The sequence below is a fragment of the Drosophila busckii genome, chromosome 2R, assembly GCF_011750605.1.
Source record: "Drosophila busckii strain San Diego stock center, stock number 13000-0081.31 chromosome 2R, ASM1175060v1, whole genome shotgun sequence".
Classification (NCBI taxonomy): domain Eukaryota; kingdom Metazoa; phylum Arthropoda; class Insecta; order Diptera; family Drosophilidae; genus Drosophila; species Drosophila busckii.
This window is the reverse complement of record NC_046605.1, coordinates 23,871,410-23,893,663: the sequence shown is the minus strand read 5'-3', so window position 1 is coordinate 23,893,663 and position 22,254 is coordinate 23,871,410. Positions and strand designations below refer to the sequence as shown.

The 22,254-nt window shown below is 33.5% G+C and overlaps 5 protein-coding genes and 1 non-coding gene across 6 annotated transcripts; 2 read left to right on the top strand and 4 right to left on the bottom strand.

Moving 5' to 3' along the window:
- Positions 1-527: 527 nt before the first annotated feature.
- LOC117134680 (cytochrome P450 307a1-like) lies at positions 528-3,046 on the bottom strand. The gene is made up of 2 exons (XM_033293138.1): positions 2,463-3,046; positions 528-2,217 (listed from the first exon to the last, which is right to left on the bottom strand). Exons 1-2 carry the CDS (start codon positions 2,875-2,877, stop codon positions 899-901), a joined length of 1,734 nt encoding a protein of 577 aa, XP_033149029.1. The 5' UTR covers positions 2,878-3,046; the 3' UTR covers positions 528-898.
- A 5,434-nt stretch (positions 3,047-8,480) lies between these two features.
- Positions 8,481-10,229, top strand: LOC108602354 (cholesterol 7-desaturase). Its single transcript, XM_017990453.2, has 6 exons — positions 8,481-8,672; positions 8,792-9,176; positions 9,239-9,545; positions 9,613-9,718; positions 9,772-9,945; positions 10,003-10,229. The coding sequence occupies exons 1-6, from the start codon at positions 8,517-8,519 to the stop codon at positions 10,159-10,161; spliced, it is 1,287 nt and encodes a 428-aa protein (XP_017845942.1). The 5' UTR covers positions 8,481-8,516; the 3' UTR covers positions 10,162-10,229.
- Positions 10,230-10,371: 142 nt separating this feature from the next.
- Positions 10,372-16,701, bottom strand: LOC108604760 (hemicentin-1). The gene is made up of 16 exons (XM_017994350.2): positions 16,358-16,701; positions 15,543-15,672; positions 15,260-15,468; positions 15,044-15,154; positions 14,773-14,979; positions 14,553-14,704; positions 13,984-14,128; positions 13,144-13,274; positions 12,927-13,086; positions 12,692-12,862; positions 12,509-12,631; positions 12,295-12,428; positions 12,006-12,180; positions 11,370-11,644; positions 11,110-11,313; positions 10,372-11,030 (listed from the first exon to the last, which is right to left on the bottom strand). The coding sequence occupies exons 1-16, from the start codon at positions 16,419-16,421 to the stop codon at positions 10,611-10,613; spliced, it is 2,811 nt and encodes a 936-aa protein (XP_017849839.1). The 5' UTR covers positions 16,422-16,701; the 3' UTR covers positions 10,372-10,610.
- Positions 16,702-19,468: 2,767 nt separating this feature from the next.
- On the top strand, positions 19,469-19,955 carry LOC108601650 (transcription elongation factor 1 homolog). Its single transcript, XM_017989550.2, has 2 exons — positions 19,469-19,657; positions 19,711-19,955. The coding sequence occupies exons 1-2, from the start codon at positions 19,542-19,544 to the stop codon at positions 19,841-19,843; spliced, it is 249 nt and encodes an 82-aa protein (XP_017845039.1). The 5' UTR covers positions 19,469-19,541; the 3' UTR covers positions 19,844-19,955.
- Positions 19,956-20,157: 202 nt separating this feature from the next.
- Positions 20,158-21,474, bottom strand: LOC108601649 (60S ribosomal protein L15). Its single transcript, XM_017989549.2, has 3 exons — positions 21,399-21,474; positions 20,710-21,036; positions 20,158-20,513 (listed from the first exon to the last, which is right to left on the bottom strand). Exons 2-3 carry the CDS (start codon positions 21,016-21,018, stop codon positions 20,208-20,210), a joined length of 615 nt encoding a protein of 204 aa, XP_017845038.1. The 5' UTR covers positions 21,019-21,036; positions 21,399-21,474; the 3' UTR covers positions 20,158-20,207.
- On the bottom strand, positions 21,191-21,271 carry LOC117134745. The gene has a single exon (XR_004458821.1). It is a non-coding gene; the product is annotated as a small nucleolar RNA Me18S-Gm1358 (small nucleolar RNA).
- Positions 21,475-22,254: the final 780 nt, after the last annotated feature.

Sequence of the window (22,254 nt, the reverse complement as noted above, 5' to 3'; positions counted from 1 at the left end):
AGAATCTCATCCATCTCATAAGAGCTAGGTGCTAATATATTCGAGCCAAATCGCCTTTATTTTATTTTGTATTTATTTCCTCACTTGCGCTAAATTTTGAAAGAACCTATGTTATAGATATCTGTTTTACATTTTAAAATTATTGAAGTCCCGTGTCTCGCCCCCAATCTGTGTGCTGTGTACGTCGTCAAAAACAATATTTTTATATTTCATAAATAAAATTTGATTTAGGTAGGCATGAATGCGTTTTGAAATAAAGAAATCGGCAGCACTCTTTTAATTTCAGAAGCGGTTCACCGTGCTTGACGCATTTAAACACTTGGCTAACATATACGATTGACTTCGTTAATTCCGGAATCCAAGGAATCCTATAGGAAATATAATTAGTTTCGGTAGTAAGCCTTAAAATACTTCTTTTTATGCATTTAACCATATCACTTAAACAATAAGTTTTAAGGACTGACTGTATTTATTAACAAATTTTCACTTAGTAACAATCAATTTATATTTTAAAAAGATCAGTCTTTAAAAGCAAAAAAAATGGATATGAAATATGTTAATGGTTAGTACATTTGAATTATAAATATGTATGCTTTTTTATATTGCAAATCTGATTTGTAGATTAGACTAGCACCTTACAATAAAGATTATGAAAGAACTTGGATTGAATTTCGTGCACAGCGCGTGCACATTTTAAGGGGTAGGGTATGCCGAAGCTGATCACGACTTTAATTTTACGCATTTAATCAATGAAAAAATTCTTAGAATATTTACATTTTGTTCATGAAAATAATTTGATTGAAATTGTTTATGAAGTCCATTTACCTAAATTCTATGTGATTAATTATAATTATTCTTAAGCTAACCACTGATTCAAACATGAATATGAATTCATGTATTATACTCTAGGTGTTAATACTAAAGGAAAGCAAATTGCGGGTAACGCAACACTGGCTGGTTTAATATGAATTGTTGAAAGATCTGAGCTATTTACATTATAGCTTTGTATTATATTTGCCAGCAAGACAAAACCAAAACCACGCACCAAATTTTGTCCAATACATGTGCGTTTTCCAATACTAAATGGTAAAAAATGAGGAATGTTTTTCTTTACTTGCAATTTTAACGGTTCGTAAGATAATTTTTTACATTTTTGATGATCGTGCCTGGTGATGTAAAGATTTTCTAAATGGGAATGTTGTGGGTGAACTGATCGGGAGTCATGTTCAAACTCAATTCCAGAATCAGAACCATCGGAGCTTCTTCGCTTCTCATGATGCTTAGATACCTTTGCACCATCACTACATTTATATTCTAAAAATCTCTCAGGGTAAAACTTGTCTGGGTTATTCCAATATTTCTGGCTCATGTTGAGTTCATAGTTATTTATGAAAATAATGGTGCCGCTAGTAACTCCATATCCAGATATCTTCGTATCCTCTGTGGCCACATGGGGAACAATGGGAGATGATGAGTACCGGAGTACTTCGTATATGGTTGCCATAGTGTAAGGCATCTCTTCCATATCGTGCAGTGTAATTCGACGTTTTCCATTATTTGATGTAAAATCTACTTCGTGTTGAATTCTCAAACCGATCATAGGATCTTTGGCTATATAAGAGAGTGCAAGCATTACCAAATTACCAACTGCTGAGTGGCCACCAATAAAGTCCTCCAGCATAAAAATGATTGTATTGCGAGAAACATTTTTATCTTCGATTAGACTTTTTAATAAAGCATCAGTGAAGTCATTATCTGGTTCATCAATGTCAATATTCAATTCTCTCTTGTTGATAACTCTTTTCAATATGAAAGCTCGGATTGTTGTTGACCAGTGGCATATCTTTTTTGTATGATTCTTGTAGAATGGCGACAGCCAAGGTAGAAAATCTAGTGGATATCCCTGGTTAATTTCCCAAAATATTTCATCGAAAAACTGCACAACTTGCTGAAACTCTAAATCGTCATAGTCAAACCGCGTAGAACACATGTATTGGCTAAACATATTCGCACATGCCTTTAATATAGTCGACTTAATGTCAAAGGGTTTTCCTGGTGCGACGTCATCTTTCAGTTTGTCCATTAAAACATCAATTTCATTGCTTCCAATTTGAGACATTTTTGAGAAATACGATGATGTAACACGTGGGGAGCAATGTCGTCGAGCAAGATTCCGACGTTTCTGTTGTAATAGTGACCAATCACAAAGTGCAAGAGCTGTAGAAAAATAAGTAGGAAAAATGCATTCATAAGCAAAAAATAAATAATAATATACATACTTATTATTTATATGTGATATGCGATTTTTGAATCATTTAAACTACATTATCTACAATTAAAAGTAATTCGTACACCACGGATTTAATTTTGAAATGTGAAGAAAAAAACATAATTTTTTGTAATATCCTTTAATATGCAGTGATGATTGAACTAGAGTAGTCTAGAGACTATCAACTACTTACAGTTATTCCGATCACCTCCAAATAATTTATTGTAACGTATAAAATCCGGCCGTCCTCCAAAAAATTTTCCATTTTTATTAAGTACTTCTCGAATTAATACTAAATTGTTGACAATTAAGCAACGTGTGTGACCAAGCATTAATGAATATATATCGCCATAGTAATGCGTTAATCTCCCAAATGCATTAAATGGATTTTTAAACCGACCGATTATATCCAAATTTCCAATAAGTGGCCAAGGATGCGGGCCAGGTGCTTGCACAAATTTACTTTTGATTTTCTGGGTGTTAGAGCTCCCAATATTAATCGTTGCCTTACGCTTGCTTTGAACGATTATTATCAAATAAGACACAAATATCACGACAGTTATTCCAATAAATGAGCTTAGCACAACGAACATCATTTTTGTCATCATTTTGTTTTAACTAAAAATGTTGTAAAAAGTTTCTTGTAAACAATAGCAAACGATACGCACAAGTTTTTGGCCGCTTTATTCTTAACTAAATGAAATGACGACGATTTTCCAATTTTATAGTCTTATCAGAGATCACAGATGACATGCATCGCTTGATCTGACATTTATTACACTTTAAAGCACTTTCTTCTCTTACGTTTTATTTAATGCCCCAAGTCAGAATGTGCGCAAGTACATTCATACATACATACATACATAAGTACATATGTATATGTATGTGGTTTTTGTAAATATGTGCATATTTGCTTACTCAATGTTCTTACATACATATGTAAATACATATATACATATACATATATGCATATAGTATATACCCTGCGGTTCGTTGACTATTTCAAACACAGCTAGTACTTATATCACCAGTTCACATGGCCGAGGCCTCGACGTCGACTATTCCATTTCAATACTATACTTCTAATCTGTTTTATTAGGGATACCGTACTGGTACTGGACACATCCAATGGAACAACAAGATACAATTTTTGTATAGGCGGACTGACTCACTAAGCTTTACAGTTTTTAGGTAAATTGAATCTTGTATGCTAATTAGAAGAAGAAACTATTAAATTTCCACAAGATTAGTCTTTGATTTCACTTACAGAGTTTATTCATAACAACCCAGGAATTGAACAAAACCCATCGCGTCTATGGCTCATTATTTAATGATAATTATAACTGTGTGAAGGGTCGACAATGTTGATTAGTTATTGGATATTCTTGAGTGGCCAATCAGCCAATTTAAATTGATGCACCGGCTGAGAAAGTATCCCAAGCTAAAACCGCAGGGACAGTGATCAGGTCAATATAGGAAGTTAGCCGGTTAGTTACACATACAAATGCCAACATATATGTATGTACGCATTTACATATACATATGTATTGCATTGAATTGTATGCACGGTTTGCGAATTAAAATTGTAAGGTACAAACATTCGTACACATGTATAGCGATGGTCACACATACAGGGTGCTGCAAAAAACAACGAGCATACATATGTACATATACTCTTACAATGAATGAAAAAAGAAGACTATTTTTCTACGTAGAAGCTACTTTGTATTCTGTACCAAGCTTACCATGTAGTACTGATGTACAGTACATACAAACATAGACCTTAATGGCAAATTTTTTTTTATATATGTATATTTTTTTCAATAGTTAGATATGCTTCGGCAACACAGTTTTTATAGCTCGAAAGCATTTACATATATGCATTTTAGAAAGTTCTGAAACGCATTTTCTTTACTCTTTCCAGTTTGTTTTGTTGACCCATTTGACTTTAAACGAATTAGATTGAGTATTGATTTAATTTTACTTTTACTTTATATAAAGTTGTAACATCAGCTTCAACTGCTTGAACTTCCGCAATGCAGTTTTGAACAATAACAATGCATTAACAATAACAATTCAATATGCATTGATTTGGAACTTTCTGCTTAATGGCTTTAAACCAAAGGGCAGGCAAGCACTTAATAGGTCTGTGTATGCATGTATGTATGTGTGTATCAGTTATGTTGTATAATAATATATATATCTCAAGACTCGTAGCCAGGGTTCTTTCGGGGGGGGGGGGGGAAGGGGCCAGCATTTTTGACTCTGATCTTGCTTTATTTTTTTAATTTACAAAAAATATTACACAACACAATGAGAAGTTTATATTATTTAAACCTCATATTTAACTTGTTTATTAATTGCTGAAAATAGTATAAGTTCAAAATTATTTTTTTATCAACAGAGCTAAAGTTGAATTTCTGAAATTTTTCGGGGGGGGGGGGGGGGGGGGGGGGGGGGGGGGGGGGCCTTTGGGCACCCCCCCTAGCTACGTGCCTGATCTATCTGTGTGCCATATGGAAAGAGCAATAGAGAATATTTTTTGTGTATTTTCAAAATTTTGTACAGAAAACATTAAACAATATATTATTTGATTCTCTTTTTTTTGCATATTTTTTGTATATTTTTTATATGTACTAAAATTGTAATATTTAAACGATATAATGTCTAAATACAAATACAAAAAAATCGATTTCTTGAGTATTAATAGTGGTGACGACATCTTTCTTGTATTGTTTTCCAAAACTCTGCTAAAATCATTTTAATTTTTGTTTTTCTTTTGATTTTTGACAATTGATATTTTTGTTAGTTTTCCTAAACTTTTTTTTTTAACATTTTTGTCGAAAGAAGAAAAGGAAAGCCCGAAGACTCCCTTTATTCTATATACCCTTCACATATACATAAGTATGTATGAATGTTCACATATTTAAATTTATATATGTATGTATGTACATGTGCAAATGTGAATACAAATGGACATGTAAAGTTTAGCCTGGCCTCAATAATTTGAAAAGTTGCACAGAAGTAATATTTAAAAAATGTATCTTTGTTTTCTAATAATCTAACGTACAACTAATATATTGATGGAAATCAGCAAAAATTAGAATAAATTTACAATATTTATATGGTAAACATTATAAAAGTTATTCAGTTTGTATCGGTTGAGTTCAACAAATTTTCTATAAACTTTAGAATTTGTTTCAGCAACAAGGAATCAAAATCTCAAATAGGCTCATTTACGTTATTATACGAATCAACTGAGAGACAAAAATTATACAACATACATATGTATGTATGTAGGTACATTTTTTTTTTTTTTTACTGTGAAATTTATTTAAAACTGTCCTGCGTGGACAACCATTAAATTGTGTAGCTATACATTGACAGGTCTTTATTTCATCTGTGGTGGGTTGGCTATAGGGGTGCATCTAGGTCGGTTCGTCCCAGGGGAGATCCAGTGGATGTACTTTGTGGAGCCTTCTGGGGTGTTCACTGTTATCCAGCAGGGAGATTGGTTTGTGGAGTCGATGGGTATAGCGTTTGCTGGCCTTCTTTATTTCTTCCTTCACCCAGGGGAATTTAAGCACTTCGTGAATAGTGGCGTTATCGTGGAAGATGTGAGCGTTGGTGGCAATACGGAGTGCTTTGTTTTCAAACGTCTGGATGGTGCGGATGCTTGATTTGCTGGCAGTTCCCCAGAATTGGATTCCGTATGTCCAGATCGGCCTTATGATTGCCTTGTACACCAACAGCTTTGAAGAGAAGTTGAGCTTAGATCTTCTTCCTATTAGCCAGTAATAGGCTTTGAGGCGCTCCTCGGCTTGTCTACGCTTCTTGTCGATGTGGGGCTTCCAGGTGAGCCTCCTGTCCAGTGTCATACCGATGTATGTGGGCGTGTCTTCGTGTGGTATTTGCACGCTGTCCACCAAAAAGGGATTCCGGAAAGAATTCGAGAAAGTTAATGATTTCAATAAAATTCACAGCAACATTTTGCATAAATTGAAAATAACTTTAAAAACAAGCCAAACAATATTTTTACAGTGATAAATAACTTTAATTAGCGTGTAGATCTTTATGACTACAAGGGGTAAATTACTCTCCCCAAAATATTCAAGATACACTCGCACAAGAAACCATCTTGGCGGCGGCTAAAAGTTGATCTTAGACCACTGGTTTCCTGATAAGAGGTTTTAAAATTCTTTGCAGATTATGAACTTGATGGACGGTTCCCTTTTTTATCGACCCGCCCTAATGTACATATATGGTGCATACCTTATGTACAAGAATGATACATGTTCCACACACTAATATATGCACATATCAATGAATTTAGACTGTTATTTGCAATTCAACTCTAGCGATAAATTATTTGTATTCAGTTGAACAACGGTTAATGTGAAGTATTAGATTACCAACAAAGATTGAACGAGTGCTTTAATTAACGAGGAACTTTGCTGTCGTCATTAGTTTTCTATGACTTACTCTGTATCCTGCTTCCTCTAAAAAGACAGCCAGCACACCCGCTGTCTATATTAAAAATTTAAATGTGATCGCTCGAATTTTCGGATTCCGATTTTCGACATCGCTCGAGAGCATGAAAAGCGTTTTTGTTATTTATTTTAGATTGTTCCGTTAAATATTGAAGGCGTAAATCATTATTTTCAATTTTCTGGAAGAGTGGAGGAAATAAAAAATATAAAATATAAGCTATTTGGCTCAGGCATAGGAGCTGATATTCGGTTACTCATTCATTCGGTCGGATAGATAGACATGACTATATCGACTTAGTTTGTCTTGCTGATCAAGAATATGCATGTTTTATGGAGTCTGCCACGATTCGCGACGCCAGCGACTGAGTCGGCAGCGAACGCTTGTATGGCGCGTCAGCAAACTCCCCCGCTGTCTATATTGAAAATTGAAAAGTAAATAATTCCTAAGTTACTTGTCGAAATTTGAAATTTTTAGCATGGGTCAAAAACATGACAACGCGTATTTGTGATTTATTTCAGATTTTTAATATTTTTTAATTGCTTAATATGGTCGGTATACATAATCCAAAAAATAAAATCGTTTGGGTTTGGATATGGAAGCACCTACATACAAAATTTGGTTGCTCTCGTTTTTTTAGTTGCTGAGAAACAGTCGCTCATACATAAGGAGGCGCGCAGACCCCACAAAGCATATATATTCTTGATCATCAAGACAAACTGAATGTTTGAGCAACTGTTTCTCAGCAACTATAAGAGCTAGAGCAACCAAATTTGTTATATAGGTGCTCCTAAATCCAAACCCGAACGCTTTTATTTTATTTTTTTATTCCCTCCCCCCACCATGGTAAATCCAAAAAAAAAAAACGATATTAAGTAATAAAAAATTTTTAAAACTCTGAAAAAAATCACAAAAACGCTTGGTTATGGTTTTTACAGATGCCGAAAATTTTAGAAAGTTCTGTTTAATAACTAAGGAGTTATTCACATTCTAATTTTCAATATAGACAGCGGGGTGTGCTTGCTGACGCTACAGCGAAATCGAGCTGTGACGCGTTAGCTGTTTTGTGTGTATGTGTTTGTGAGTGCATGCGTGTGTTTTGCTGCGATGCCCTAGTCAATGTGTATCTAAAAGTTGGTTGCGCCCATTTGTCTACTTGTTTTATTATATAATTAATTTATTTCGAGATTTTTAAATTTATTTTTAAATTCATAATGACTACGGTCCCTGGTTGAAACTAAAAAACAAACATACATACATATGTATGTATGTATGTAATTTGAGAAGAATATTATTCTCATATTCATGTGACACTTACTCTTATGTACATACATACTTATGTATGTATGTATGTATGTATATATACATACATATGTTACATGCATATTTATTCGTATCTCAGTATCCAGTGTCCATCTTCAAGTGAACACATACTTTTGTAAGACAGACATGCATACATATATACACATATGTATGTATATGCATATAAGATAGCCAGTCATATAAAGAGATCATATGTTTTGTTCTCGTGTGTGAATTTGCATACAATGGGCAATCGGAGTACGTGTATCTCTAATGATACTTGCAAATGAGCATTCCAAACTGACAGTCAAATGAAGCTTAACATATTTTGGTTTTCTTTCATATAAAAACAAAAGCAGCTATTGTGTGTAAACAAAACTTTGTAGCAATTGAATTCGAGGTCATAATAGCACGTACATATATCATATTGTCTTTCTGTTCCAAACTTGTAAACATAATGGAATTTTTGATAAAATCCGTGATAAATATTCGTTGGCTCTTCGATACAATCTTACGTTTAGTTCAATCTAACTATTTAATAATACTAATTGTAATTGGTATAATTTCTGTCTGCTTATACTGGCTTTTTTTTGTGCCTTTAAATTGGAATAAGGTAAATTTAAATAAATGGGTTGAATTATTTAAAGGAAACTTGCGAAATAATTATTTCATAAATTTCTAATAAAAAGCAATTCAATACAATTTTAAATTAATCTAAACATTTTTCAAAAGCATGTTGATGACTGGCTCTGTCAAAAAGGTGATAATGGGTACCGTGGAAAATATAAGTGCGCTACAATCAATCGACTACGCAAAGCACGTAAAGTTGGAGCAAAGGAGCTGCCACCTCCATATCCAAATGGTTGGTACGGAATTCTCGAATCGTCGTCTATTAAGCCAGGTGAATCAACATTTGTTTCCTGCTTGGGAGAGCAATTTGTTGTTTTCCGCTCTGAAGAGGGTACAGCCTTTATTCTTGACGCATACTGCCCACATTTAGGAGCGAACTTGGGTATTGGTGGTCGTATTAATGGAGATACTATAATATGCCCATTTCACCAGTGGAGTTTTCAAGGCACAGATGGATTGTGTACTAATATTCCCTATAGCAAAAATAGTAAGTGAATGATGAGTTTTATTATCTTCTAACGTCGGCTTCTTACATTGTTTAAAACACAGTTCCTCCCGCTACAAGAATAAGAAAATGGATATCTACTGAACAAAATGGTTTTGTATTCCTCTGGTACAACGCTGAAAGTTCCGAGTTACCATGGACTTTACCCATATCTCCGGAAGTTGAAAACAATGGGTTCGTTTATCAAGGGCGCAATGAATTTTTAGTAAACTGTCATATACAAGAAATACCTGAAAATGGAGCAGATCTTGCACATTTTAAGGCAATACACAACGAAAGTATTATCGCAGGAGGATATAATCCAAAGAATAGCATTTTTCGATGGCTTGGACAACATAGCTGGCATGCGAGGTACGTGTAATATATATTTCAATGCTACCATTGATAAAATACATACATGCATTTACTTGTATTACAGCTGGGATTATACAAGGGAAAAGCATATTGCCGAAATAAGATTAAAGCACTCATTAAAATTTTATCAGAAAATAAACCTTTTTGAAATTGATGTTGTAGGCAAGCAGGTAAATCCAGTGTGCTTCAATTAGACAGGAGTTAAGCATATTTACTTACACAGATTGGTCCTGCATTCGTACATCTGACTCTTAAGTCGTCTATATTTGGGGAATGTCAAATTTTTCAAACAGTAACTCCAATTGAACCCTTGGTACAGAAGGTGGTTCATAGATTTTATGCTACCCGAAAGATGTCCCCAATATTAAAAATCTTAATATACGGCGAAAGCGTTATGGTAACTATTAAATATGTATACTTATGTTTTTATTCAAAGCTGATTACTGTTTTTTAGTTTGAGCGTGATATGAATATGTGGAACCAAAAGCTGTATCGCAAATCTCCTATTCTAGTGCCGGAAGATGCTTCCATTAAGAAGTTTAGAAAATGGTATGCCCAGTTTTACACTGAAAACAGCAAAGTTTTTGGATTAAGGGATAACAATGATTGGTAGGGAACAAAAAACTTAGCAATATAATCTCAAAAGGCCGTTAGCAAATAAAGTTTCCATCTAATAGGTTATATTTTATGTTTATTAATTAATTCTTACTGAATAGCACCTAAAACTAAAAATATTTGAGAGTCCTCTTAAATAAATATTACATAAAGTTAATTTATAATTTTAGAAAAATTTATAATTTTACTAACATTTTTAAAAATTTGGCATGTGATTACATTTAAAACAGGCGAGAAGTGACATTTTTGGTTTCGTTACCTCGGCAGAAAATACATACATTATTCAATTCATTCTAAGGAATATTTGAGCGTCTTAGATATTTTTTATAGTATTGTTTAATAATAGAGTTTACTTGTATAAAAAATCTATTTCTATGGGTTAGCCATTTTTTAAAATTTTATCTAAGGTCACAGGGCTGTGTTGTGCACCCCGTGGAAATTCTATAGTCATACGGAACTGTCTCGTTTTATCATCAACGGAGTTTGGACGGTAGCTTCATCGTCAGAATGGTTTTGCTCAATTGCGCTTATGGTATTGCCCGGAGATCCAACATAGACCCGGCTGGGCTGAGCTTGATTCATATGATGTAATGCTATGGTTCGGCCTTGAGATTGAAGAAATGTGTTTGAAGACGAAATCATTGAACTGTTGGATGCTGATGACGATGATGCTGCATACTCCCCTATATTTTCTCGAATCGGTGGGGGATGTGGTTTCTCTGCTGATAGTTGATGAAACGTTGAAATTTGTGGTATATGACTGTTCCCTTGCATAGTCCCAGAAAATCTTGGCCATTCATTTGGATACGGTTGTCGTGGAAGTGTACACTGAGCAATTGCGTTTGAATAAACATGTGGCGTTATATTCTAAGAAATAATAAAAAGTGTTGAATGAATATATTTAAGAATTACTGGTTCCGGATAGTGTCATGAAGAAATTTTATACCATTGGAAAGGTTCCTATCGAATTTGCATTTGATCCTTGCCTAACATTTCGCAGAGTACAATAACCAATATTATGAGCAGCACATAAAGCCCTTTCCGACCCTTCCATATTTTGACTTAAAGGTGTATTCACTATGACATTTCTACGAACATTGCAACTTGTATCAATGGTTGATATGTGCTGTTTTTTTCTACCACTTTCAAGCTAAAATGAATGTTTTTATTGTTAAATGTTTATGCTTTTAGATAAGTACATTTTACCTGTTCCTCAAAATCAACTGCTTCAGGCACCACATCTGGGTTTTTGTCATCAGCTTCGTCAACATCCTTGCTTGCACTCTGTTCACTGGGTCCTGGTGATAAGTCTCTTGACTCATTATCGTTAGACAACTCTTTTTGTCTTCTTCGTGTAGTGGCCGCGCATGGAATTCGTAGAGCAAGAATAATAGCTAAGGTGGCAACAAACACGGCCAATGTTAGGCCAATAGTTAATGACACCATTGGTGAAAATAATAATTCTGCGCGTGGCTTATTAGCTGAAATAATAAAGTAAGTTTAGAATTGTAATCACACAGGGCTTTGGGGGTTTTGCGATTAACATGTCGCATGCTTTTAAATGGATTTTTTGTGCTTGTCACGAATCCGAGATCGAAAATTACCCACCACATTACGTAAAAAAAACCGTTGTTGACACCCGTAAAATAGAGTTTACAGCCATTTTTGAAAAATTAGTTCTTTTGACCTATTATACGTGATCAGCACAAAAAATCCATTCGGAAACACTATGCTTATAGTGCGCAGAGAAATATAAATTACACAATTTTACTAACATAAAATACATTATCAATAAATATTATAAATAGTCTTGAATACTTTTAGTTATTTAGTCATATTTACTTTGTTCGAACGTTAGCTGCTTTTCTGGCATTCTTAGCATTGCTGCATTTATTATTGTGGATTCAGAACGTCCTTTAGAGTTGTATGCAAATATTGATAATACATAGACACTACCAGGAATAAGTCCAGCAACTGTAAATCTTGGTTCCGTGGATGTAATATTCGCTTTAATTTCCTAAAATATTTTTAAAACAGTGCTCTATTAGTATTTAATTCGACTACATACAAATGTGAAATCAATTCAATTCCGCTGTATATCTTAACAATAACCAAGAATAATAACACATACTTGACTATTAGAATCATAGAGCTCTAATAAAAATAGTTGAGGTAATCCCCCATTAAAACCTTCGCTGCAAGTTGCGGTTAAGGACGTCATGGATATATTTATAAGCGTGCAATTGTGTACTTGATCAGGGCGACCTAAAAAGATAATCGAAATTTTTTATTTCCCTTTGACATATAAATATATGAAACTATTCATATCTGATTTTTAATATTACCTGCAGCAATTATGTGAAAAACGCATGGTACTCGCTGTCTGCCTATTTTATTGGTTGCCACACAAAGCAATGTACCATAGTCTAGTTCAGTAATCGGAGTGTACGTTACAATTGATGTTGTACCTAAAGCGCAATGTTTATTTGCATTTGCAAATAGCTAAATATATATAAATGGATATTTACCTAAGCGAGATATATGATTTGTGGCAACATCAATACTTTCCGCCGAATTATTAAAAGTCCAACTAAAGTCTACATCAAAGGGGTTAGCGTCAACTATACACTTTATTTTTGCATCTTCCTGCTTGGCAACTCCATAAATTTTTGGTTGATTTTGAGCACAAGTGGGAGCATCTAAATTAAAAAATTTAATTAATATGAATTTTGTGAACTAATTAATTACACGAGATATACTAACATAATATATTTAGCGCAAAAGACTCACTGATCCCTTCTCCTTCCGCATTAAAGCCTACGCAGGAATAATTACCGGCGGTAGCCCGTGTAACGCCTTGTAAAACCAAAGAGTGGTTACTTATAATAACACCTTGCGAAATATTATGCAATAATGGCTGATTCTTAAATAGAAAGAAATAATAGGTATAAAATACTTAAATATCGAATGTTGAGCTTACATTATGGCGCCATTCTATGCGAAACACCTGAGGATGTGCCACCACAAAGCAGTCAAAGTAAACATCCGTTCCCTCACGCAGTGAATTGGGGTCTAAAGATGTTCCCAAACGAACATATGCCTCAGGAATATCTAAAATTAAATAATTAGTGTTCACATGATTCTCTTATTTATCGCACTAGTTGGAAAAGATTAATAGAAATTCCTCAAATCTAACAGTTTATACAAAAATAGAAAAGGGTATCGTGAACATGTTCAAATACATGTAATAGGCTTTAAGAGGCGTGGCAAACCCCACATCAACTGACTGGGTAAGATATTATTTTATAACTTGCTCACATTATTTAAAATATTCTTTACCAAAGTTCGTAATGAAGTTAGGTATTCCTTATATTATACCAATATTTCTCAGCGGTTAGTCTCCTGGAAGGATCTTGGCTGGCGAATATTCCTTTTCAGATTCTAGAGTCAAGTCCAGAAAGGCCTTTAAAAAATTCATATGGGCCACTGTAGTTTTTTTTTTTTTTTGTTTCCGTTTTGTGTATCCTTTTTCGTTATGATGTATTTATAAATATCGATAAATGTAGTATTCCACTTTATGCATTTTTGGCGATTCGACCTACGATGCACTCAGCAAAAGACGGCATTAACACCTATGCAATCTATAAGAAGCACTCGAGAAATGAATTACCTAAGTTAAATTTTTAATTTGCAGTTAGAGTGCAAGCAACAGTTAAATGGAATCAGACATTTGCTGTCCTAAGTAAGAGCAGATTCTTCACCTGTCCCAACCTTTTAAACACAACCCCAACTACTGCTTGGCTTCATTAGCGTTACTTACACTGAATGTCGAGCTTCCAACCATCTTCTAATGGATCCGAAGGTACAGCATGATTGTACGACTTACAGGATAAGTACTTTCCTGCATCACTTTTGCTTAAAATTATTGACAGTGTACTTGTAGTTTGATTCCCATCGCTTGAAGTCTGAAAACATTTTGTAAGTATATTTCATTGAAGAGTTTAAAAATTTTTTGTCTAATATAATTTAAAACAAGAACAGACTTAAAAACTCATACATACTTCATACCAATCTCCCAGCACGTTTTCGCTCTAGCGTCGGCAGTAATGTTTGCATGGCGCGTCAGCAAGCGCACCACGTTACGTACTACTTCGGGATTAGGAGTTCCTAGGTACATAATTTAGTTGCTCTAGTTCTTATGGTATCTGGGTTCTTGTTACTAATACAGACGGACGGACAGACGGTCATGGCTTAACTCAATTGCAGTAATTATATGGCGAATTAAGAACTTTATGTTAAATCGATTTTCGACGGTTATATATATAATATATATATTTAATTTAAATTGGTTCTCTGGGACCAAATTTGGTTTAATTAGGATAAGCTTACCGTTTCAGTAGTTTTCTCTAGCCTGATGCCATTCTGCCACCATGTTATAACAGCAGGGGGTCTTGATCCAGCACTTTGGCACAGTAAATCATATCTCCGTCCAGCTGATAAGGGCTGATATGCTCCTAACAATCTGATATTCAAAGGCGCGACTAGAAAAATTCATCAATAAAATGATGTTTATTTTAAATCTTTCATTTCAGATAATACCAATACCCACAATTCATATCGATTTGGACAACGGCCTCCACAACCGATGCCCTTGGATGATTACTAGCTCTGCAAGTAATTCTGGAATTAAGGTCCTCACGAGCTAAGGGTCCAAGAGAAATTTCGTTTTGAAGAGCCCTGCCTTCCGTCAAATAAGTGGATCCACTTGGAATTTCAATTCCATCTCGGTACCAAAAAATTGATGGTGTGGGAAAGCCTGCGCAATTTTTAAGTTATTAAAAAACTTCTTAATAAGTCTCGTTTATTATAAGGAAACTTACCTCCAACAACTTGACATTTTAATGCGACAACATCCCCTTCACTGTATGGACCCACTACAGTAGATCTTTCTACGTTTGCACTATCTCGTATAATAACTTGTTTGGCTGGTGCTGTTAATTAATTTAGCATACATTAAAAATTTTAGTGACATTTGTAATTTAAACTGCACATTGAACACATTATTAGTCAGGGATATGAATACAAAAAACACTTACTTATGATATTAAGCTTTATTCGAGAATTGTATGTTTGAGCTTTAAGAAAGTCTACACGACATCTATATATTCCAGAATCAATCGCTTCAGTTTTTTCAATGGCAAGTTTACCAGGCTCGTTTTCAAAAACAAAAAATGCTCTGTCTCCAAAAACAACATCGTCCGACCATCGTTTTGGCCCTCTCGATAAACCAGCCCGCATATCCACGCTAAATAAAAATATTGTTTGATTCATTCATTCATTGAATCTTTAGTGACGTTCTATATATAAAGCTTTTTTTACCTGTAAATTGGTGTGCCCTTGTCTTCTCGATACCACAATACTAAAACTGCCTCATCTCCATCATATGTAGTGACATTACATGGAAGATAAACATTTTCTCCAAGTAATGATTCGATTATCTGAATTGACGCTAATATACACAGAACGAAACAAAAAATAGGTACTTAATTACATACATGGAAGAATTCTAAAATAGAGAATATTAATTTATTAACGTGTGAGTGATACGATCTGGAAAAGATTTACCAATAAAAGCGCATCGTTAGAGAATAATAAGTACATAGTTATAAGCTTTGGCATTTGTTAAAAAGGAGTAAAAGAGAATCTTTAAGTTGTGAAAATATGTATATCTATCTTCTATCTACATATATAACGGGTGATCGCTGTACACCCGAGACCATAGGAGAGACGGAGCTGATATTTTCACCAAAATTTTATCAATAATATCTAAGGTGTTTTACAGGAGCAAATTTCCGGAAAATCTCTATTTTCTCTAAACAAAAATTTAAAGAGATAAAAATCTGAAATTTTACCTTAAATTATCCATGTAAAGGCAAATAAATAATTCTCGATAAATTCAAAAGTTATAGAAAATTAAGAAATGCGATCAAGTCCTTATTTAATCAAAGAAACAAACGTGATCGAAAAATCTAAAAGCGATTGAAAAATTTAATACATATAATCGAAAAATCGGAGGCACAGTATTTATGAAATGCTTTTTATGTGTTTGTAATACAAATAAAACATTACAAGCTTTGTATGTACATATTTCAAAGGTCTAAACAAACATTTTATTTTAACTCTTTAACACTTACCATTTTTTGATCCGTCAATTGTATTAATAAAACACAGTAATAACATTACCACTGGCAGTTCCATTTTTTAAATACTGTCCAGTATGTAATTTACTTAGAGACTTTTTGAACTATGCGTCCATTTGTTTCCACAGCACAAAATGTAACTTATGTACATATGCTTGTAAATGTATATGTATATATTATACGCACCAATGTGTACTATCTACCATACATTCACACATATATGGATACATGGACGTAAATGTATATACATTCATGATTAATTCCAAATTAGTATCTATTTTGCAGCATTTTAGGATATTCAATTTTATTTAACACACTGTACAATTCCATTGAAAGACGTTCATATGTACATATGTTTGAATGTATGTACATTTATAAACCTACAAAAGCACAGATTAATATTCATGAAAGTGATGTTTTTTAGCATTGCAAATTTTTAAGTTTCTTAAACATAAATACATATGTATGTATGTTTGCATTATTGTATATACACATGTATACATACATACATACTTGGATATAGACACATGTGTATGTATATATGTATGTATGTACATACATACATACGTATGTATCCATATACACATGTTTGTAGAAAGGTAATAACATCGTATAGGATGCTTTTTATGTACATTGTACATACATATGTTTGATATTTGATAAGTGCCTGCACAAAAAAAAAAACATACAAAGGATTGAAATTATACGCATCTCAGTTAATATATGTACATATGTTTGCAGATTCATATGCAGGTAAGTGATTGAAAGAATAATGTTTTCACTGATAATTTAAGTTTTAATAATCCTTTCTGCAGCCACAAAACTCAACTAACAAATTCCAGCACATTACACCTGTCAAATTTGGCCAAAAGCTTATTCACGCACGCGCGAGAGAGCAGAGCTTTTGATGTAAACGTTGGAAGCATGACCTTTGTACGAATGCATAATCTAGCAAATCCTTACATTCATATAACATCTGCAATGTTAAAAAAGCTTTCAACTCATGTAAAGTATCGGAGAGCGGCAAGGGTACCACTGTCAGCGCTCAACGCACACATGCTTATGTACATACATATATACATTTGTGCCGGTCATACATACATCTGTACATATATGTACATACATCGACAAAATCAGTTGTTATAGCATTTTTCAAACCTCTATATCCAAAGAAAATATGAAAAAAAACTTCTCAAAAAAATTTATTATCTATTATTGTTTTAATTTATTTTTAAGATTATTTGTGATATTTATTAATCTTGCTTAGATATTATTTCATTTATTGTTTTTCACTTTAGGCTTTAAAATTTTTCCTTTTTCTTATGCATTTTACTTCTTTTCTACTTTGTAGACCTCTAACATGATTAATTAGTAAAATGGTAATAACGATTATGTATGTATATATGTACATACATATGTACTTTACGCATTGCTTGTAAGCTTTGAGTTTCGCAAGTTACTAGACTAAAGCTGAACAACGGTAACACCTGATCAACGGCGGTTCGCTTGGTTGTAATTCACATTGCGTTTCTTTAAGTTATAACGCTTTTTATCAACAGCCACAGAAAATCATATGCAACATTTACTTGATTACTCTATGTATATAACAGAGATGTAAAAGATTCAAATCAGTTTTGATTTTTATTCATCTTGAATTAACATATTTTTTAATACATTGATTTTTTCCAATCTGCATTTGAATTACGCTCAATTAGAATCTTAACTAATTAATTACGTTGTTAACCTTTTTTGAAATTCTATTTGAATTTTTATTTTGATATATTCACCTGATTTAATTCAAACTGAATGCATTGTTTGAATTTTAATTCGAATTGAATGCAGTTTATTCTTTAAATCAAAATAAATGTTTTTTTTTTTTAGGTAATATGATCTTAAAATCTCTATCACTTGGGTCTGAGATAAGTTAATGTTGAGCCATATTAATATAGTATAAATAAATATAAATAGAAAGGTCATTACATTTTTAATTTGCCCGTATAAAATCATTTAAATTTTATAAATGCTTTAATATAATTGTTGCGTGCACTCGAACTTAATTTAACGAAGAAATCTGTAAATTCTTTTTTTTTTAAATCTCTAAATTAAATCGACTATACTTTGTCATTCGCTGTCAGATTTTAAAATCATCTCAATTCGGCCAGATGCCACCAAGTTCTTACATGTCATACTCAATACTTTTCTATGTAATGTGTTTATGTCATAAGAACGAGAATAATTAGAATTTTCGATTGACTTAAGTGCAGCTTTATGATATTGCGTGCTTAATTCGTATATAATTCAAAATTATTGAGCACAACTATTTCCAACTAGGTAACAACTTTAGCTTTGTTGCTCTTTAAATAAAATGTACTTCATTTAATTTTATCCCAGTTATTTTGGGATCAAGAAATCTATATATTCTTAATTTTTTTTACAAGCAAATTAAATTTGCTGTTCACAAGCAAAAGAACAAATGCTGAAACAGCTGATGCTTATTGTTGTTTTTAGCGTGCACAGTTTTTAAATTCTTTCAATTGCAACCAACAGGTCCCAAAAACTTTTTTTATTTTATCATCTTTAAAAACATAAATAATATAAAAGAAAACACATTTTTGGACATTTTTTTGTATAAATGGTAGCAACTTTTTACTACCGTAACATTAAATCTCGGAAAGTTTTTACAGTTGTGTCAAGAGGTTTCGAAATCTGTTTGAGTGATTTTGCTTAATTCAAAATAATGAATTAACATACTTATAATATTAAAATGAACACTTTTCTATCATAAAGAAAATGCATATTTTTTCTTTAATAAATCTATTGTATTTTTAAATTTCTTTATTCGTTTTTCAATAGTGGCAATCTTTTAGCTGCCGTCAGACGATATCACGTTATGTTTTTTTTGCGACTGCGTGAATACGCAGTTTGTTTTGCGGTCTCACCAAATATCAAAGCAAAATACAAAGGCTTTTATGCATTTTATTAATTGTTTACTCCAAATAAGACACTCGAAAAAACTTAAAAAAAAAAGTATTAATAAAAATGTGTGCTACCCTGGCAACTTCGCAAAACATTCGATTAATTATTTATTCGATTGTATAAAATTTGATAGAATGAAAGAAAATTAAATGTTTTCTACAATTTACAATTCCAAAATTTAAAAGACTTTCTGGAATATACTATGGGAAGACGGAAATCTAAGAGGAAGCCTCCTCCAAAGAGAAAAAATATTGAACCTCTGGATCAGCAGTTTAATTGCCCGTTTTGCAATCATGAAAAATCTTGTGAAGTGAAAATGTATATCGCTTACTGGATGGAGTTCAAGTTACTAAATGATTTTCTTTTCACAGGGACAAAGGAAGGAATACGGCTAAAATAACATGCCGTGTTTGCCTAGAGGACTTTCAAACTGGGATTAATTTTCTTTCCGAACCAATTGATGTGTACAATGATTGGGTTGATGCTTGTGAAACAGCAAACTAAATCTACTATTAGTTTTCATTCGATTTATTCTATTTTGTAAAGTTAAACAAGTACAAACATTTTCGTATCTCAATGTACATAGCAATACATACATACATTGTAGAAAGTAAACCCAACTTGGTATGTTTTGCTTATATAGGTAAAAATTTAAATGTGTAGAAGCGCACAATGACACATGTATTTGCGAGTCCATAGCCATTAGCTTTGCCAAAGTTATATGTCTGGGATATAATTCAACGACCTCAAATATTGGCATTTTTGTGTTTAAGTTTTAAGTACATGTCAACACCGCCGACATAAGAAAACAACGCGTATTTGGAAAGCAATCTGAATATATATTTTCATCAAACTGACAATATAGAGCTTAACGCTTCCTATGCATGTGCTCGCGATTCTTACGTTTCCATGCGGCACGTCTGGATCCACCGATGGTCTGCGAGTATCTGTAGCCCTTGCCAATGCCACGAGAACTCTTTCCAGCTGAAGTCAAGCCACGCAACTCGCGATGCTTGTGCACATGCTTGCATATCCAGTTAATCTTCGGATCACGGCAAATAGCATTATGATGAATATCTACCAAAATAACTTCAAAGTATTTGTATGAAGCGTCCTGAGCCACCCAGTAAGAGTTAAGCACACGTAAACCTCCAAGTCTACGGCCAACACGTTCCTATAACACAAAAAAACAATAATTACGTAGTATAGTTTGAATGTACTTTTGTGAAGATGCATATATGATTTTGTATCAGACATCTAAGGAAGTTATAAACATCATGATTAATCAATGTATGTTGACATTAATCTATTGTCATCAAACGGAAACCGGTCAAGAAAACAAATAAAAAACAATTTTAAAATCTTCGCACCTCAGCAATGGATTGTAGTCCACGATAAGGCTTCAGTTGGTTAACACCATGGCTTTTTGGCTTGCCATAAGTACAACCTTTGGGAACTGGACGCTTGCGACCACCGCGACGTACACGAATTCGGTATATAACGAATCCCTGCTTTGCACGGTAACCCAGACGACGCGCCTTATCCGGACGTGTGGGTCGTGGTGAACGATGTAGTTTGGTCAACTGGCGGTATTGCCAAACGCGAATGCGGAGCAGATAGCGCATAACATCACTCTGCTTTTTCCTATAAAGCTCTTGCATATACCGGTAGGCACCCATTTCCAAAGTTTGATAGACCTAGTAACAAATGGAAGTTGTTATTTTTATATTAATAACTTGTCACATCATCGGTCTATATATTCAAATTTAGTGTCTTGCATTTTTACAGCCTAAAAGTATTTCAATTTAATTAGTTGTTTTTTCAGGATGACACTTAATTTAACTGCACGTTTTCAGCTTCGATATCCATAATCTGCACCTTGCTTTAATAAGCATTAAGAGTGGTGCATGGAAAATATCATCATTCTTTAAACAAATATTCAAATCTGCCACTGTATTTACCTGTAATTAAATAGTAATAAAAAATAATATAGAGATTAAAAATATTGATGATTAATTTTTTCAAAGATTAATAAAACAAGCCAAAAATGTTAACCCACCTCAGAAGACGTCCGAAATCCAAAAGACAGGAAATATGTTAAGTTGGTTGGAGCTGGAGATGTTATCAAATATCGATTCATCCGACCATTGAGGTTTTTGCGATGTTTTTCTGATATCGATGTTTAGATGCATATTCAAAACATTGTTTAATTAAACAGTGTTTACAAAACACTAAGGCGTGTGGTTTTTTAATTATGTCCGAGAAAGCCTTATTACATTTACTTGTGCGGCCAACTATTTTGCGAAAAATTATGACAGAAATTACGCAGAAGAGTAAAAAAACGTCAAACTCATGTTCAAAATTGAGACTTCGAGCAAAAAAAAAAGGTCGTAAATCTACCGAAATCGACCAAATGCAGTCAAAAAACAAGAAAAACTATCTAAAATACATAAAACATTAACTAAGAAACGACAGATTTCTTGATAGTCGCTGTTTGCTATTTTTTTTGTGAAGAAGCGCTTCAAATATTGACAAATCTGTCAAGCTAAATTGGCAGCTCTGGTCGCAAGCAAAATAACAAAAGTTGAAAAGTTGTTGATACACAACATGGCTGTCATGCGTAGCATCACTAAGCATACAACAGGCTTAGTGTGTGCTTAGTGATAGCACTAAGCATACAACACATAGAGGCGTCAAATCGACTAAAAAGTGGCTGGATAAAATTTCTGGACGATTGGGCTCCAGGCAAACTTCGTGAACTTTCGTGCTGAGTTCGCGATCCGAACACTCATTGCCGAAATCAAAGCAGAGGCAACCAGTGTTTCGCAGATCATTGCCTAAGTGGCTTACGCTTGAGGGTGGGTACCAGTGCTGCCAACTTAGCCTTTTCCCTGCCAGATCTAGCAGTTTCAATC

Bases quoted from the DNA above. Each gene is read 5' to 3' on its own strand.
- LOC117134680 (XM_033293138.1), bottom strand. From the start codon at position 2,877: ATGATGACAAAAATGATGTTCGTTGTGCTAAGCTCATTTATTGGAATA. The intron at 2,218-2,462 runs GTAAGTAGTTGA...ATTTTTCTACAG, and splicing joins TGGAGGTGATCGGAATAACT to CTCTTGCACTTTGTGATTGG.
- LOC108602354 (XM_017990453.2), top strand. From the start codon at position 8,517: ATGGAATTTTTGATAAAATCCGTGATAAATATTCGTTGGCTCTTCGAT. The intron at 9,546-9,612 runs GTACGTGTAATA...CTTGTATTACAG, and splicing joins CAACATAGCTGGCATGCGAG to CTGGGATTATACAAGGGAAA. The intron at 9,946-10,002 runs GTAACTATTAAA...ACTGTTTTTTAG, and splicing joins TATACGGCGAAAGCGTTATG to TTTGAGCGTGATATGAATAT.
- LOC108604760 (XM_017994350.2), bottom strand. From the start codon at position 16,421: ATGGAACTGCCAGTGGTAATGTTATTACTGTGTTTTATTAATACAATT. The intron at 14,980-15,043 runs GTAAGTTTCCTT...AAAATTGCGCAG, and splicing joins AAAATGTCAAGTTGTTGGAG to GCTTTCCCACACCATCAATT. The intron at 11,645-12,005 runs GTAAATATGACT...TTATTATTTCAG, and splicing joins GCAGCTAACGTTCGAACAAA to CTAATAAGCCACGCGCAGAA.
- LOC108601650 (XM_017989550.2), top strand. From the start codon at position 19,542: ATGGGAAGACGGAAATCTAAGAGGAAGCCTCCTCCAAAGAGAAAAAAT. The intron at 19,658-19,710 runs GTATATCGCTTA...TTCTTTTCACAG, and splicing joins AAATCTTGTGAAGTGAAAAT to GGACAAAGGAAGGAATACGG.
- LOC108601649 (XM_017989549.2), bottom strand. From the start codon at position 21,018: ATGGGTGCCTACCGGTATATGCAAGAGCTTTATAGGAAAAAGCAGAGT. The intron at 20,514-20,709 runs GTGCGAAGATTT...TTTGTGTTATAG, and splicing joins GACTACAATCCATTGCTGAG to GAACGTGTTGGCCGTAGACT.